This window comes from Elephas maximus, chromosome 6 (assembly GCF_024166365.1).
Source record: "Elephas maximus indicus isolate mEleMax1 chromosome 6, mEleMax1 primary haplotype, whole genome shotgun sequence".
Taxonomy (NCBI): Eukaryota; Metazoa; Chordata; class Mammalia; order Proboscidea; family Elephantidae; genus Elephas; species Elephas maximus.
The window spans coordinates 66,139,474-66,157,033 of NC_064824.1; the positions used below are offsets into that span (position 1 = coordinate 66,139,474).

At 37.9% G+C, this 17,560-nt stretch overlaps 1 protein-coding gene across 3 annotated transcripts in view; it reads right to left on the minus strand.

The window, feature by feature from the left end:
• Positions 1–17,560, minus strand: part of STK39 (serine/threonine kinase 39) — a 346,663-nt gene that overhangs the window by 48,020 nt on the left and 281,083 nt on the right. For all 3 annotated transcript variants that reach the window (XM_049887367.1, XM_049887366.1, XM_049887368.1), the window contains 2 exons: positions 12,857–12,909; positions 5,979–6,047 (listed from right to left, as the gene is read on the minus strand). In XM_049887367.1, the coding sequence (XP_049743324.1) occupies positions 5,979–6,047; positions 12,857–12,909 (122 nt within the window). The remainder of the gene's footprint in view (positions 1–5,978; positions 6,048–12,856; positions 12,910–17,560) is intronic.

The following is a 17,560-nucleotide window of genomic DNA, read 5'->3' on the forward strand; positions in this document are numbered from 1 at the left end:
AGGTTTGAGCACTAAAGGCAGACTACCCCGAAGCTTGGTATGGAAGATTGTTTTTCAAAGCTATATTTGCTACTATGACAGCTAAAATTGTAACATTCTTGCTCCATAACATAAGCTATTGCTTTTTTTTTTTTTTTCAGCTTCCTCATGCTACCATGGGCATTTACTCCAACAACAGCAACAACAAAAACATTCTGCTGGGAAAATAAAAAATTTTTAATCAACCTAATGTTAGCTATTTTATGTTATGGAAGCTGAAAAAAATACCCACATAAAATTTCATTCAAATCTCTATATGTCACTGCTCTAAGTTGAATTAGACTTTTTAAAACAGCCTTCATTAGGTGAGCCTGTTTCATATTTGCAAATCCTATCTGAATTTTGCAACCTTGAAAGTGAGATCCTTAAAATAACGAAATCCTACATTCAAAATTGCCTTTGTTTCAAAAGTAATTGTTAGACGTTTTTATATTTCAAAACAGAATTTGTTTCTTTTTAATAAATATTTATTGAGTGCCTACTATGTGATATAACCAGTTTTGGGCACTGGGAACACAGCCATTAACAAAACATAAAAATTCTGGCCCTTAAGAAACTCATGCTCAATGGGAAAAGCTATATAATTAACAAGATAAATGAGACAACCTCTTAGATGGGGAGAGACGAGATAGAATCATAATGTAAGGAAGAAGGTAGGCAGTTGGGGGTGGGCTGCGATTTTAAGTAGACTAATTAGGGTAGGCCCTTTGGAGAAAGGAATATTTAAGCACAACCAGAGTAGACACGCAGGTGAGCTCACGTGTATCTGGGGAAGGAGCATCCTGGCAAAGAAACAGCACACGTTTCTGGAGTGGAGTGGCTGGAGTGGAGCCAACAAGAGGGAGAGTAGAAGACAGGAGGTCTGGGAAGTGAAAAGCGGTCAGATTGCGAAGGGGGTTGTAGGCCACTGAGAGGTCTTTGTGCGATAGAAAACATTAGGGTGTCTTGACTAAAGGATTAAAGTAATCTGACTTACTTCTTTTTACTGAGATATAATTCATATACCACAAAATTTACCCTTTTAAAGTACACAAGTCAGTGGTTGCTAGCTTATTCACTAGGTTATGCAACATCACCCTTCCAATTCTAGAATATTTTCATCACCCCAAAAAGAAATCTCATACTCACAAGCAGTCAATCCCCCTTCTTCCATCCCTTGGAAACCACTAACCTACTTTCTCACTCTGTGGACTTGTTCATTCTGGACATCCCATATGTCTGACTGACTTTTTACCTCTATGTCTCTGGATGCTGAGAACAGGCTGAAGGGAGGCAAGGGCAGAAGCAAGGAGGCCAGTTATGGTGCAGCTGCAATAATTCAACTGAGAGATGAGAGGGGCTTGAAACAGGATGGTAAGGGAGGTGGTGACTTAAGGCCAGATCTTGGGTACATTCTGAGAGATTGGATGTGAGGTATGAGAGGGAAGGAAAAGTCAAGGACCACTCCTAGGTTTTTGGCCTGAGCACCTGGAATGATGGAGCTGACATCAACTGAGTGTACAAGACTACTAGCCATTATTTCCTACAAACTCCAGGGACCAGATTTTAGAGATGTTAAATTAAATCTGAGATGCAGATATTTAAGGGAAGATGCCAAAAAAAAGGAGCTGGATAGGAGTCTGGAATTAAAAGGAGAGGTCTAGGCCAGAGATATATATTTGGGAGTTAGTGAATGGTAGATATATAATACCATCAGGCTAAATGAGATCACCAAGAGTCAGTGATTTAAAAAAAAAAAAAAAAAAGCAATCAATGGAAAGAGTTCTCGGGCATATCAATATTTGCAGGTCAGAGATGCCGAGGACCAGCAAAAAAGATTGAAAAGGAAGCACCAGTGAGATGGAAGGAGAAAGTCTGTCATAGAGGACAGCTCAATGCTGCTGATAAGTGTAGTAAGATGAGGACTGAGACTTAACCACTGGAGTTAGAAACGTGGCAGTCATTCCCTTACCCCACGCTCTGTATCTACCCTCCTGGTCACTCCACTCCAGCCATACTTGCCTTAGCATTTGCCATTCCATCTGTCCCCTCAAGATATAACTTTGAAAACAGTCTGAGTAGAATTGGGAGGCCAAACGCCTGACTGGATTGGGTACAAGGGACAGTGGTAGGAAAGGAATTGAAGTCAGTGGCAATTTTTTTTTAATTGTGTTTTAAGTGAAAGTTTACAAATCAAGTCAGTCTCTCATACAAAAATTTACATACGCCTTGCTATGTACTCCTGGCTGCTCTCCTAATGAGTCAACACACTCCTCTTCTCTACCCTGTATTCCACATGGCCATTCAGCTAGCTCCTGTCTCCATTAGCCTTCTCATCTCGCCTCCAGGCAGGAGCTGCCCACATAGTCTCACGGGTCTACTTGAGCCAAGAAACTCACTCTCCACCAGTATCATTTTCTGTCTTACACTCTAGTCCAATCCCTGTTTGAAGAGTTGGCTTTGGGAATGGTTCCAGTCTTGGGGACCATGACCTCTGGGGTCCCTTCAGTCTTAGTCAGAACATTAAGTCTGTTCTTTTTACAAGAATTTGAGGTCTGCATCCCACTGTTCTCCTGCTCCATCAGGGATTCTCTGTTGTGTTCCCTGTCAGGGCACTTATCAGTTATAGCTGGGGCCATGTAGTTCTTCTGGTCTCAGGCTAATGTAGTCTCTGGTTTATGTGGCCCTTTCTGTCTCTTAGGCTCATAATTACCTTGTATCTTTGGTGTTCTTTATTCTCCTCTGCATGCCAGGTGGGTTGAGACCAATTGATGCATCTTAGATGGCCGCTTGCTAGCATTTAAGGCCCCAGACGCCACTCACCAAAGTGGGATGCAGAATGTTTTCTTAATACATTTTGTTATGCCAGTTGACCTAGATGTCCCCTGAAACCATTATCCCCAGACCTCCACCCCTGCTACTCTGGCCTTCCGTGTTCAGTTGTATTCAGGAAACTTCATTGCTTTTGGTTTAGACCAGTTGAGTAGCAATTTTTTGGAAAAGTTTAGCTGTACAGGAAAGGAAGGAAATGGCTATGATGGGGAGCATGATCAAGAGAAGGCTTTGTTAAGACTGGAGAAATAAAAACACATCTGTATGGTGATGGGACATATCTAGTAAGGGGGCTTTAGACGAACAGGGAAGGAGCAGACAATAGCTGGGATAGGTTAGAGGGGGCAGGAATCAAATACATTTTATCTGTTTATCAAATAGCCAACAATTACAATATAAAACAACATCTTCTGAACAGGAAAAAACAAGTAAAAACTTTTTTTTTTTTTTTTTGAGGAGACATGAGAACTACCATCATTTAAAATGATCTAGGTCTACTTTTCAAGACTGAAGGTATCAGACAAATTGTACACAGAGGGTTAGGGACAGGGTTGAGCTCTGGGCATGGAGTCACGAGACCTAAGTTCAAGTACCACCACAAGCTGCAATGCCCTGACACTACCTTTGACTTCAGTTTTTCATCCACAGGTAATTAAATGCAACCTGGTATCTCTACCTTACAGAACTGACGTGATGATCAAAGGGAACAGGCAAAGCTTGTTTGTAAACTCTTTGGCGTGATGTGCAGGTGAGGTATTTTTAGTGCTGCTTCCTTAGGAGGAGTCACACATGCCTGGTCTTACTCCAGCACTCTACACATACGAATACCAGAACTCCCAGAAGGGAAACCAAGGCAAGATAAAATAATTTTAGAAGGATAATTATTAAGGCATCGAAAAACAGGAGCTTTCTGATTATGAACTGTATTTAAAACATATTCAACAAGTTATACTTGAACTATACCTTAATTGCTGCTTTTTAAAAATTCAACAACAACAACAAAATGCCACTAGTTTAGATTCAACTGGGCCTGGGGCAAAAAGAAGTATGCTAAATAGGACCGTAGGCGTGATGAGGCAAGAGCATGTTTAGCAAGAGATGTGACCTAACTCCTTTACGGGAAACTCTTTTATTCTCCATATTCCCTCCCACCTACCAGGGATCAGCACACATCAAAGGACAATAATCAAAAATAGATTTTTGATTATTATTTTCATTCCACTAATTAATTTTTAGTTCTGGCTGTTTAGTATGGAAAATATATCTTGATCTAGCTGTTAACTTTTTATTTCTTTGGGTAAACTAAGACACAAAAGTGTGTGCTTATTTCTTCTAATAAGGATGAAAGTAATTTACTTTTATCAAGGAATTGTTAGGTTAACATAAAGAACTCAGAGAGGAAATTTAAAGTAGACACTAAAGTTAAATTGATCTGTTTTCAGTTTTTCCCTCATATTAGATGAGAAAATTTTAGTAAGAACCCAGCTGCACATGAGATCACACAAGGTTTTAAAGGCAAGTGAGAAGAAAACAGGATATCTATATATATATCACACACACACACAAAAAAAACCATTGTTATCAAGTCGATTCTGACTCATAGTGACCATAGGACAGAGTAGAAGCGCTCCATAGGGTTTCCAAGGAGCAGCTGGTGGATTGGAGCTGCCAACCTTTTGGTTAGTAGCTGAGCTCCTAACTAGAGGAATCAGGCTCCTTGTAAAATCAATGTGTACATTCCATGTATAATTACTAGGAAGAGTAACTCAATTTTTTTTTAATTATAAATATATCTTTGCATTTATGACATACCATTTGTATATCAGTGACGTATTATTGGATACTGGTTCTTTAGTGAGAATCCTAATCTCCCACTATAAACGCAGTTACTCTTATTTAAATAAAACAATTCACTTTATAATGATCTGTATTATAAACTTTCTAGGAATAAATTATGCGTATATGTGTGCATATCTCTCTCAATGTCCCTCTCAGTCACATCCTCCAGCGTTACTGGGGAAGAATTTATTACGAATAAGTGAGCTTTTTAACTTATAATGTGTCATTTATGAAGAGCATGTCAATTCAAACACCGATTAGGGTCTGAATATTTTTGAAGAAAATCTTACCATGATATGCATTCTCCTAATTAACACAGAGTGTTACCATAATTAACAATGTAATTACTATATAATAAATATAATTAACCTTTTTTTTTATGATATAACGTCAACAAATTTCGATTACTTAGGGTCATAATTATGAATACCCAGTAATAAACTGCATTATAAAATCTTCATAAACCCAGAAGTTGCTAAGGAGGGTGGCACTATTCACCTTATCCTAGAGAGGGCTCCAGACTACACTTTTCCTTAGGTGACCGTGACTGCCTCTGAGAGCTTTCTACCTCTTTTGTCAGGAGGTTTAGCAGCATTTCTTGCTCCTATCAATAGGCCTGTATCTGGTAGGCTCCACTTCCTCCATGTAGTCATCTGTTGATTTGAAAGTAGTAGAAAGAGTTGTGGTCTAGAAGGGAAGTGATCAGGGGTCCAGCCCCGTCTCTGCCACAGCCCAGCCTCACGACCTGGACAAACCACTGAACCTCTCTAGGGATTCTGTTTCCTTATCTAATGAAAAGAAAAAAAAAAAGGTCTGAATGATCTTTGAGGTCCCAACCTTAAGACTTTATGATGAATATTGCTGGGGGCTGGGAAAACTAGCACCTAAATTTATCAGAACTGGGTCCAAAGAAAGAATAAGAAACTCTGAGAAAAGACCTCAGAGGTTCTAGTACTTCTGTACATGAAATTTAAAATACCTTATTTTTGCTATGTCATGGACTTTTGGGTCTTACTTTTAGGTTCTTTGCTACAGTTGCCATAACTGATGTCCCTCACCAAATAAATGACATCCAGATAAATGAGACATACCTACATAAAAACAAAAAGCTTTCTCAAGAGGAAAATTAAACATGATTGATTCGTAATTGACTTCTTTATACAAGAATTCAAGAAGAAATCTTCCAAAATCCATAGGGTAAAGTATTCCTTTATGAAAATTTTTCTTTCTAAATGCATTTCCATGTGATATATCAGCAAAATGACACTGCATACTAAAAGATGATTTACCTATAACTACATCATGACCGTCAACCAAGCCAGCAGAGAAGAGCTCCTGAGAAACGCCATCTGCCGTATCTGTCCAAATGTGAAATGAATATGTATTAGTAACCACAAAATAAGAACCAACAACCCAGTGCAATGTAAAACATATATATATATATATATATATCTTTCATTTACTAAAGTCACCCACATGTGTTTTAATTCAGATTCTACCAGGAGGAAAAATCAGAGGCAAACTGAAATACATTTGCTTTGTATAATTTTCATCTTGCTATTTATCTGGTAGAAGTAACACAAAATTATTTTTTTCATTTTTGGTGAACCAAGAAACCTTTGGCTTTTGGTTGTCATCTGAATTAATCTGCAAATGCACCTCTAGAAGTTCTCTCTTAATAGTTCCCTAGGACACGGCTTTCCTTTCTTGCCAAGGTTAACGTCAACATCTTCAAACCTTTCCTATCATTAGCTGCTACTGAGCCAGAATTTATGCCAAAGGTTGAAAGGGTAGAGTCTGATACACCTTATATTTGGAACAAACATTCTATCAGCTTGTTGGACTATCGAAATGAGCTATTTAAATTTATGCAGTTAAGAAACTCCTTTAACATGACATTGATCATTTGATAACAACAGATTCATTATCTTAGAAAATGTGGTTGAATAAAGTAATGTAGTTTCTCAATGATAAGTGACAGGAATTAGCAATCTCATAAAGACGGGATCGAACAGGCTGCAGCAAGTGAATATAGCTGAAATTACTTAATTGAAAGGTTATGAATGAACATGATAACACTGAGAAGTCTTTTTGAAGACTCTATAAAGAGAAACTGATAAATTGCAATGTGCTCAAAAGAACCACTGTAAACCTCTGTGTTTTTACAGGGGGGATGACTTGGTCCTCACGGCCTTTTGATGTTCTTATAAGCATACAGAACTATAATTAGACAAAAACAAAACAAAAGAAAGCAAACAAACAAAAAACACCACTCAGCAGCCAGTGACAATCGAGATGGAGGTTTGACATAAGTGTCTCCTAAAGTCAGGGAATGCCTGATAGTGAGCTGCTGAATCAAGCAAGCATCCAAACTGAATTGTGGTTTGTCATGCCGGAAGCTGCCCTCAACACAGACTGCTTTCCTTGCTTAATCTGCACCTCAAATGCTATTAAGTATCCTTGAGTGTGTGTATATGCAGCTGGAAGTGCAATCACCTTTTACAGTTCTTGGGTTGTGCAGTGCTTAGCCCGGTGTCAGACACACAGTAAGTATACAATAAATGGTATCTGCGATGATGACGCATCAGCCAAAGACAATACGAATCGTATCTTACATCCTTGTGTATGCTCTTTCTTCCCTTCATGCCTGGCCCAATTTCCCTAATTTCCAACAAAAGCTTGAGATCCAATGTGTATCATTTATATTTCCAGAGAAATCGTGGTATTCTATCATTTTACTGATACCACTTCATAACAAAGTAGAATATAATGAAGTAAATGAAAAAAAAAAAAAAAATGAAATCTTACTAAGCTATACAATTCCATGTAATGTGGGCTTATCTTGGGTCTTGTCCAAGAGGTTTTATTGCCAGAGGTTCAAGAAACACCTTATAAAAATCTCTTAATGATAAAATGATCCCATAGCAAGGCACCCAGGGCAGCATCACAATGAACGGCTCTACTTTGAATATGATTTATCTTTGTAACACCTGCAAGAACATTCAGCATCATAATCTCTTCTTCCTGGATGCCACCTGAATATCAGGAAAAGATGCATATGGAATTAAAGTGCCTATCTCGGTACTTGGCACACAGTAGGCAGTCGTTACATTTCTATCGATTGATCATCTTGTAAAGGATATGGATGTATTACCACCATCTCTCACATATCAATACCATCTTACACTTGCGGAAGAAGCTACAACCACAGGAGATAGTTGAAAATTTAATAATCAAACACAGCCAAACTGAGGACCAAACCTAAAAAACCAAACCCGCTGCCATCCAGTCAACTCCAACTCATAGCTACCCTATAGGACAGAGTAGAACTGCCCCATAGAGTTTGCAAGGAGCGCCTGGTGGATTCGAATTGCTGACCCTTCGGTTAGCAGCCATAGCACTTAACCACTACACCACCAGGGTTTCCAGCTGAGGACTAGCAAGTGATATTCCCAAACGACTGAACGGTACAGTGTCTCCTACTATCTTCAGGACTCCTAGGAGCCAGATGAGTCATATTATAATGGAAAACGAGTCACACGGCTGGCCAAAATGAGAAGTTTCTGGGCTTCCGTCATTAAGTAGTCATTTTGATTGCCCAAAGGTCAAGTATCATTACAGTCCAAAACAGACACTTGAAGGTAACTGTTTCACCTGTAATTTATTTTTTTAAGCTGTTTAGCATTCCTGATATCTAAGTAAGTTTAAAAGATCATACATTAATGCCCAATTTTGAGAGCATACAGCAATATGATAAACCCAAAGGGCTTATTATTAAATGAGGGCAGAGAATATTTTATATGCTTATATATTTTATACCACATATGCGTATTCATGTGCAGATACAGTACAAACGTAAGCACATGTGGTGTACATGTAAAGGCTACCGCAGACAATATCTGAAATGCAGACAGCATCAGTAATCACAGAGGTACTGTGACACACACGGTGCATCTGCGACTAACTACCCAGCCAGTGCACAGCTGCCCAGTGAATGCCAGCTATCACCAGAAAGCCGATGCTGTAGTTTCTGTCTTGGTAACAAAAGCAGAGACTGTTAATCTAAGGATGGCAAATGAGGCTGCCAAAGCAAGCACAATGGCTCAGGAATGCTGATAGGGCCATCTTAGCCACAAAAACCCTCACCTCAGAAATTCATTTCTTTGATACTTCGTTAAATTACAATTGATTTTTATTGCCATAGTCAATTTTAAGCAATTCGATGAAAAGAAACAACCTTAAAATAAGAATATGTTCTTTCAACTTGCCGCACTTGAAACATTTGTTATATAATTGCTAGATTTTTATCACAGCATTGCTTAGTCAATATTTTTATATTATGACAAAACGCAGGTCTTTGATAACACTGACTGGCCTTTTCAAATTTCAGAGACCAACTCTTAAGTTGTCAAAGAAGGATATCTTCAGAATGAAAGATCAATTAGCAAATTTTTTAGGGTCCTATTTGCATCTTTTCAGTGAAAGATATTCCAGATGTTATTTTAACACAAGTACACTAAAACCAACACCAAAACCAAACCTGTTGCCATTGAGTTGATTTCAACTCATAGCGACCCTACAGGACGAGCAGAACTGTCCCATAAGGTTTCCAGTGAGCAGCTGGTGGATTCAAACAGCCAACCTTTCGGTTAGCAGACTCTTAACCACTGCACAATCCCCACTGAAAACCCAGTGCCATGGAGTTGATTCTGACTGCATCACTAATTTTAGGGTCCCTTAAATACACTGGGAGCCATTAAATCTTTGTCCTTACAGAACCCAGAGAATAAGGACCCTGAGTCTATGGCCACATTTGGCCCAGGAACAAAAATAGTTTGGCTGGCAGTGTCTTTTAAAACCTGAATGTGAATCCACATATGAGCAGCTAATATTTGACAAAGGCTCAAAGTCAGTTAAATGGGGGAAAAGACAGCCTTTTTAACAAATGGTGCTGGCATAACTGGATATCCATCTGTATAAAAATGAAACAAGACCCATATCTCACTCCATGCACAAAAACGAGCTCAAAATGGATCAAAGACCTAAATATAAAATCTGAAACAATAAAGATCATGGAAGAAAAAATAGGGACAACATTAGGAGCCCTAATACATGGCATAAACAGTTACAAAACATTACTAACAATGCAGAAGAGAAACTAGATAACTGGGAGCTCCTAAAAATCAAACACCTATGGTCATCCAAAAACTTCACCAAAAGAGTAAAAAGATTACCCACAAGTTGGGAAAAAGTTTTTACCTATGACATTTCTGATCAGCTCCTGATCTCTAAAATCTACATGATACTGCAAAAACTTAACTATGAAAAGACAAATAACCCAATTAAAAAATGGGTGAAAGATATGAACAGGCACCTCACTAAAGAAGACATTCAGGTAGCTAACAGATACATGAAGAAATACTCACAATTATTAGCCATTAGAGAAATGCAAATCAAAACTACAATGAGATTCCATCTTATTCCAACAAGGCTGGTACTAATCCAAAAAAAAAAACAACAAAATAATAAATGTTGGAGAGGTTGTGGGGAGACTGGAACAATTATACGCTGTTGGCAAGAACGTAAAATGGTACAACCACTTTGGAAATCAATTTGGCTCTTCCTTAAAAAGCTAGAAATAGAGCTACCATACAATCCAGCAATCCCACTCCTTGGAATATATCCTAGAGAAATACGAGCCTTGGCATGAACAGACATATGCACACCCATGTTCACTGCAGCACTGTTTACAATAGCAAAAAGATGGACGCAACCCAGGTGCCCATCAACAGATGAATGGATAAATAAATTATGGAATATTCACACAATGGAATACTACACATCGATAAAGAACAGTGAGGAATCTGTGAAACACTTCATAACATGGAGGAATCTAGAAGGCATTATGCTGAGTGAAATTAGTCAGATGCAAAAGGACAAATATTATATAAGACCACTATTATATGAACTTGAGAAACGGCTTAAACAGAGATTAAAATATTCTTTGATGGTTACAAGAGGGGGAGGGAGGCAGGGAGAGGGGTATTCACTAATTAGATAGTAGATATGAACTGTTTTAGGTGAAGGGAAACACAACACACAATACAGGAGAGGTCAGCACAATTAGACTAAACCAAAAGCAAAGCAATTTCCTGAATAAACTGAATGCTTCGAAGGCCAGCATAGCAGGGGCAGGGGTTTGGGGACCATGGTTTCTGGGGACTCTAAGTCAAATGGTATAATAAAATCTATTAAGAAAACATCTTGCATCCCACTTTGGAGAGTGGCATCTGGGGTCTTAAACGCTAGCAAGCAGCCATCGAAGATGCATCAATCAGTCTCAACCCACCTGGAGCAAAGGAGAATGAAGAAGACCAAAGACACAAGGTACTTATGAGCCCAAGAGACAGAGAGGGCCACATAAACCAGAGACTACGTTAGCCTGAGACCAGAAGAAGTAGATGGTGCCTCGCTACAATCGATGACTGTCCTGACAGGAAACACAACAGAGAACCCCTGATGGAGCAGGAGAGCAGTGGGATGCAGACCTCAAATTCTCGTAAAAGGACCAGACCTAATAGTGTGACTGAGACTAGAAGGACCCCAGTGGTCATGGTCCCCAGACCTTTTGTTAGCCCAAGACAGGAACCATTCCCAAAGCTAACTCTTCAGACAGTGATTGGACTGGACAGTGGGATAGAAAATGATACTAGTGAAGAATGAGCTTCTTGGATCAAGTAGACACGTGAGACTATGTTGGCATCTCCTGTCTGGAGGGGAGCTGAGAGGGCAGAGGGGGTCAGAAGCTGACCGAATGGACACAAAAAGAGAGAATGGAGGGAAGGAGTGTGCTGTCTCATTAGGGGGAGAGCAATTAGGAGTATACAGCAAGGTGTATATAAATTTTTGTATAAGAGACTGACTTGATTTGTAAACTTTCACTTACAGCACAATAAAAAAAAATTACATTTCAAAAAATAAATAAATAAACCTTGTCAACTGGAAAAAAAAAAAACTGAATGTGAACGTACATAGGCAGAACTCTCTGGTTTCCAAGGAGCCCTGGTGGTGCAGTGGTTAAAGCTCTTGGCTGCTAACTGAAAGGTAGGCATTTTGAACTTACCAGCCACTCCACGGGAGAAGGATGTGGTGGTCTGTTTCCACAAAGATTTCCACAAACATTCAAAATTTTAGCAAATACAATTTTTTAAATCAAATTAAAGTTTATGTGGGGCTCCAGTACGTAAAATAAACAAATGCAGAATGTTATTAGCTTATATATATTAATAAATTCAAATATATGAAAATGATGTATTTTATACACGTATTCAATGTACATAAAAACGTGAAGCCACGGGTCACGGAAAAAAGTTTGAGCCTTAGCATTAAAATCTGATTTTTATTTTTTATGCTGTTAGTCGTAAACTAAATAATGGAAATAATAATTTTTTTTTTTTTCTACAACTGGCCTTGTGGTCTCCAGAGACTGTTTGTATATGTTAACCATTAGTTAACCAAGATTACTCGGGCTTCTCCTGTGCGCCAGGCTCTCTGCCAGGTGCTGGGGATACCAAGAAGTAACACATGGTTCCATGGCATGCAGGAGCTTAAAGAGCAACCAGGTTAGTGTTTCAGCAGTTTGATAACTATTCAAAATACTAAAATTGTATTGAACTGCAAGATTGGCATTGTTCCTACCAAGTTTACCAGTGGTGCCTGCAGCAAATAGAGGCTACAAACACTCCTCAGTACAGGCTTCTTATAATCTGAACTGGGAAGAGAGAGACAAAGTACTTTACCTTTCTCTATGATACAGCTGTTTGCTGCTCAGCCCTCATCATTACTGCTGTATGCTGCTCATTAGGCTCATCATAACTTCCTTTAGGCTCTGCATCACTATGCTGTATTTATTTTCATGGTTCAGTTTAATGTATTCTTTATACATACACACACACACTGTATAGCATGTGTCACTGGGATTCATGCAGTCAGTAGTGGTTCACTTTATAATTCCTACAATTACTGAAATCCTTCCTTTCCTCCCTGCCTCCCTCCCTCTTTCCTTCCTTCCTTCCATTTTTGAACACCATATTATAAACAAATGCTTGTAATTAACTTCTGAAATGCTCTTTGTGGCAATAAAATAATAATTTCAACTAACCCTTACCTCTTCCTGGAGTAAACTCAAATCGTATGTCATTCAGTTCCTTTCTGGAGTTTCTGAAATACATTACAAACAGCACATTAAAATCTAATGAAGCGGAGTTTAATCAAACTGAATGTATTCCAACTTTCAAGATGCTACTAATACGTAGACAACATTTTACAGTTTTGAGTTACCTCCAATTATTTTCTTAACTGGAAGAGGCAGTTATGACAATAATGATGGAAGAAATTTGTTTGACTGACTGAACTTACCTTATACAAATGTGTTAATCTTACAAAGTTCCAACAATAAAATGTTCTTTTTATACAAGCTGTACTAAATTGGTAACAAATATAATTTCATAGTTAAAAATTTCAGAAGTCTTTAGTCTAAATAATATTTCATGCATTTTTCATATTTTCCTAGGAAAGCAGTATTTTATTGAATCATTTTTAAAAGTGAAATAGAGAAAAAGTTTATGATGGCAACTATACACGAAATCATGAACAAAATGTACATATAATAAGGTATGCATTGTGTAATTAAAAAAAAATCTAAATATAGGGGGACGTCTGAATGTTGTGAAATTAACCACAGAGTACACAAAATTTTATTTAAGTAAATATCAAATGCTTACATAAAACTGGAATATATACATATATATGTACATACACATATATACATATTCAATCAAAAGTTAAGCAACACTGGAGAGATATGAAACAACTAAATATCTAAGATACGATTTTTTCCAGTCGTATTAACTTAAAGGAAACCCTGGTAGCGTAGTGGTTAAGTGCTACAGCTGCTAACCAAAAGGTCAGCAGTTCAAATCCACCAGGTGCTCCTTGGAAACTCTATGGGGCAGTTCCACTCTGTCCTATAGGGTCGCTACGAGTAGGAATTGACTCGACAGCAGTGGATTTGGTTTTTGGGTTTATTAACTTAAAGATACAATAGTAAGGGCAGTGAGCTATAATTAGAATTTTTTAAATTCTCACAAGAACACTAAATATTATGAGTAACCCTAAGTAGACGCTAGAATGAAAGTTAATAAAAACACCTTAAGAAACTGCAGTAGGAAACATTAAATAGTAATTTTCACAAGCAATTTAGATCTACTTAACTATTAGCTTAGCTGCCAAGGGTCTCCAAGACAGAGACAGAGATGGCTGAATACCCAATTCCTAAGAATCTTCCAGTAGAAGGAGGGAGTCTGATCTAATCCTGCTGAGCCCTCCAGCATTAGTATTCTAAATCTCCGTATAGTATCATTTGGTCTGCACAAACAGTGCCCAAACCATGGCGACTCTGTTCTCTGGGCCCTTTTTGTTCTCTGCACTGATCTTTGTTCTTCGCGTTCTACCACATCCTCCCACATTAAGGTGAAAGAAGGCTTGGAAGGACGCACTAACAATGGTGCCAACTCAAGGGCAGCCTTTCTCCCGAGAGCCTAGAAAAGCTGGCCCAAGTCTAACACCTTTCCACAAGTAAAAGGCCAAGAACACAATGAACACTCAAGCCCAGGCCACAGACAAGAGAGCCTTGAGCCACTTTGCTCTTTTCCAAAAAGTTTCCAGCAGCACCTTGGCTCAGGCTTCTCCATCTTGACCTTATCATTACTCCTGGGGATGGGACAGGGCTAGGGGACATTCAGAATTCCTATGGCTGCGCTTCTTTTAGAGCCTTCTGAGAACCTGAAAGCTGTGAAGTGTGGATCCTCACCCGAAAGAACTGGACACATGACCTCCACGTGAAATTTCAGACAATTCTAGAGAGTTCAGAGATCATCTCGGACCCCGGATAAAGCAGCCCTGCCTAGGAGCTGCAGCATGCTGTTAACAATCAATGTCTGCAGCGGGAGGGCTGTTTGCATGCTGCATTGTTTAAATAGCCTAAACCTCTTAATAAATTGCCAGTACAACCACAACTGACTTGGTTCTTTCACATGTATCAGCGGTTCTCAAACTTTTTGGTCTTAGGAACTTGTAACATTCTTAGAAATGTTGAAGATTCCTAAAGAGCTTTTATTTATATAGGCTCTATCTATCAATATTTACTGTACTAGAAATTAAAACAGAAATTTTAAAATATTTATTAATTTATTTAAAAATGAAATTAACCTACTGCATGTTAAAATATTTTTACGTAAAATAACTTTATCTTCTAAAACAAACAAAAAAAATCATTGAAAAAAACGCATTGTTTTATTTTTATTTTTGTAAATCTCTGCAAAGCCTAGCATAAGAGAAGACAGGTAGATTTTTAAATTTCCTACTGGATTCTTAAATTTGCTTCTGCATTCAATCTGCTGCAATATCACGTATCATGTACCCAGCTGAATTCCACTGTACACTTGTGAGAGAGTGAAAATGAAAGGCAGATAATTTATTAATATCATTATGAAAATAGTTTTGACTTCATTGAAGAATCTCAAAGATCCCGAGAGGCCACCAGACCACACCCTGAGAAACACTGATTATACAGGTAGCCCCAACTTATGACAGGGTTCCGTTTCGATGACTCTGTCATAAGTCGATTCTGAGATAAGTGGAATATTTTTTTTTCTGGTTTTCATTATTATTGCCTTTTATTATCAGTACCTTTATAAATCTGATCTTTGAACATCTGTGACTAAAAATCTGAGAATGATACCATCAGTAAATTACATGTAGTATATATATATTTTTTTTATATATTACTAATGACTAGATAAAAAAACAGATGGTCATAAGTGTGGTTCGTCATAACTCAAATATGACATAAATCAGGGGCTATCTATATACATACTATATATTATCTCATTTAATTCCAACAGTCTTTGATATATGCAAAGTAGGAATAACTTGTTTTCCATTTTTTAGGTGAGTATGTTCAATAGCTTCTCCTAGTTTACAAATGTAATGAGTGCCAGAGAACCAACAATACTGTAATGGAAGTACCTAATATTAAATATAAATGCTCGATTTCTTTCACTTTTGAGAGAGAACTATATTCCCCAAGACTTTCCATGTGACCATAAAAAGTTCATCCAGCATTCATTGCTTTTTAATTGCCTTGGCTTTGAGTGCTATATATCAGAAAAGGTGGAATTAGAACAACTAAAGCAATCTAATAAAAACAACAAAAAAAAAAAGGTCTTTTTTTTTTTTTTAGGGCAGCAAGAATTTACAGCATATTTAATAACGAAACGATGGAAGAAAAAAATAAAAAGGAATTTGATTTGTGTCATTGCTCCTTTCCCCTCTTCCTTTTGGTCAGTTGTGTCTAAACTAATTTGTTCTACTAAGGCCATGAGAGGAGAGGTATATGTACCATACTTAGAATATCATCATGCACGCCCTGATGCTTTAGATATTAATACTACAAAAGTAATACCCAACTCCCATAATCTCTATAATATCAACTGTGACTCAAGTTATGGAGATTGCCTAGTCAACTCATTCTTTTATGAGTCTGAGCTTAAAACACTTGCCTTTGAAAAGATCACAGTGATTGACTGTGAGCAGTAGACTTGTCCCATCAAGATGAAATATAGTTGGAAAAATGCCTAATTGGATCTAACTACTGAAGGTCACCCTTTTATAAAGAATTAATCTCTTCAGACTCATACTTAACACCTTTAATTGAAAGTACATTTACTTTAATTGATATGGCACAGGATACTCTTGATTTCAGGGAAGCTGAAAATAGGTATGATTTAAGGCCTGAAATGAAGTCTGTGCAGTTTTACAGAGGAAACATTAAAAATGAGAGTTAACAGTTTCAAGACTCAGGGGTCCCTTTGATAACTCTTAGTAAAAACTCTTTTAATTCTGAAATTTTGCAAAGCCTAATTCCTTACTGCTGTGCGTACACTGCACTGTAAACGCAGACATCTAAAGATGCTGATCAGGAAATTATTTTTTAAATAGGTGGCATGGTTTACAATATCAAAAGGTACAAAAGGGTCTTCCATGACTATCAGCCCCCCTACTTCCGTCACTTAGCTACCTGACTCATCTCACAGAGGCAACCAATGTTACAGGATTTTTGTATGTTCTTCCAGAGATGTTTTATGCATAAACTATCAAATACATATACATATTTCCCTCAGCCTGTTAAGACAAATGGTTGCACACAATACCCATTGTTGTAAACCTTTCCTCTTTTTTTTAAACTCAATAATATATCTTATAATCATTCTTTATCAATTCATAAACAGCTTTCTCATTCCTCCCCCCCCCTTTTTTTTTAACAGCTACAGAGTTTTTTTTGTTTTTTTTTACAGAGTACTCCATTGTAGGATAGATTGTGTGTGTTTAAGCCAGTTCTCTATCTATGGATGGAGTCCCTGAGTAGTGGTGTTACAAACAGTAAATGTGCTCAGCTGCTAACCGAAAAGTTGGAGGTTCCAGTCTACTCAGAGACATCTCGGAAGGCAGGCCTGGAGATCTACATCCAAAAAATCAGCTGGTGGAAACACTCTGGAACACAGTTCTAGGCGGACACACGAGGGGTCACTGTGAGTCAGAATTGACTTGAAGGCAACTGGTTTTTTTTCTGTTGTTTTTTAATCTGTGGGCTGACTGTCTCTAATATTTTGCTGTCATAAACAACAGTGCCTCAATGAATAACTTTATTCTTACGTAAAACCCACTGAAACCCATTGTTGTCGAGTTGATTACGACTCATAGCAACCCTATAGGACAGAGCAGAACTGCCACACACAGTTTCCAAGGAGCT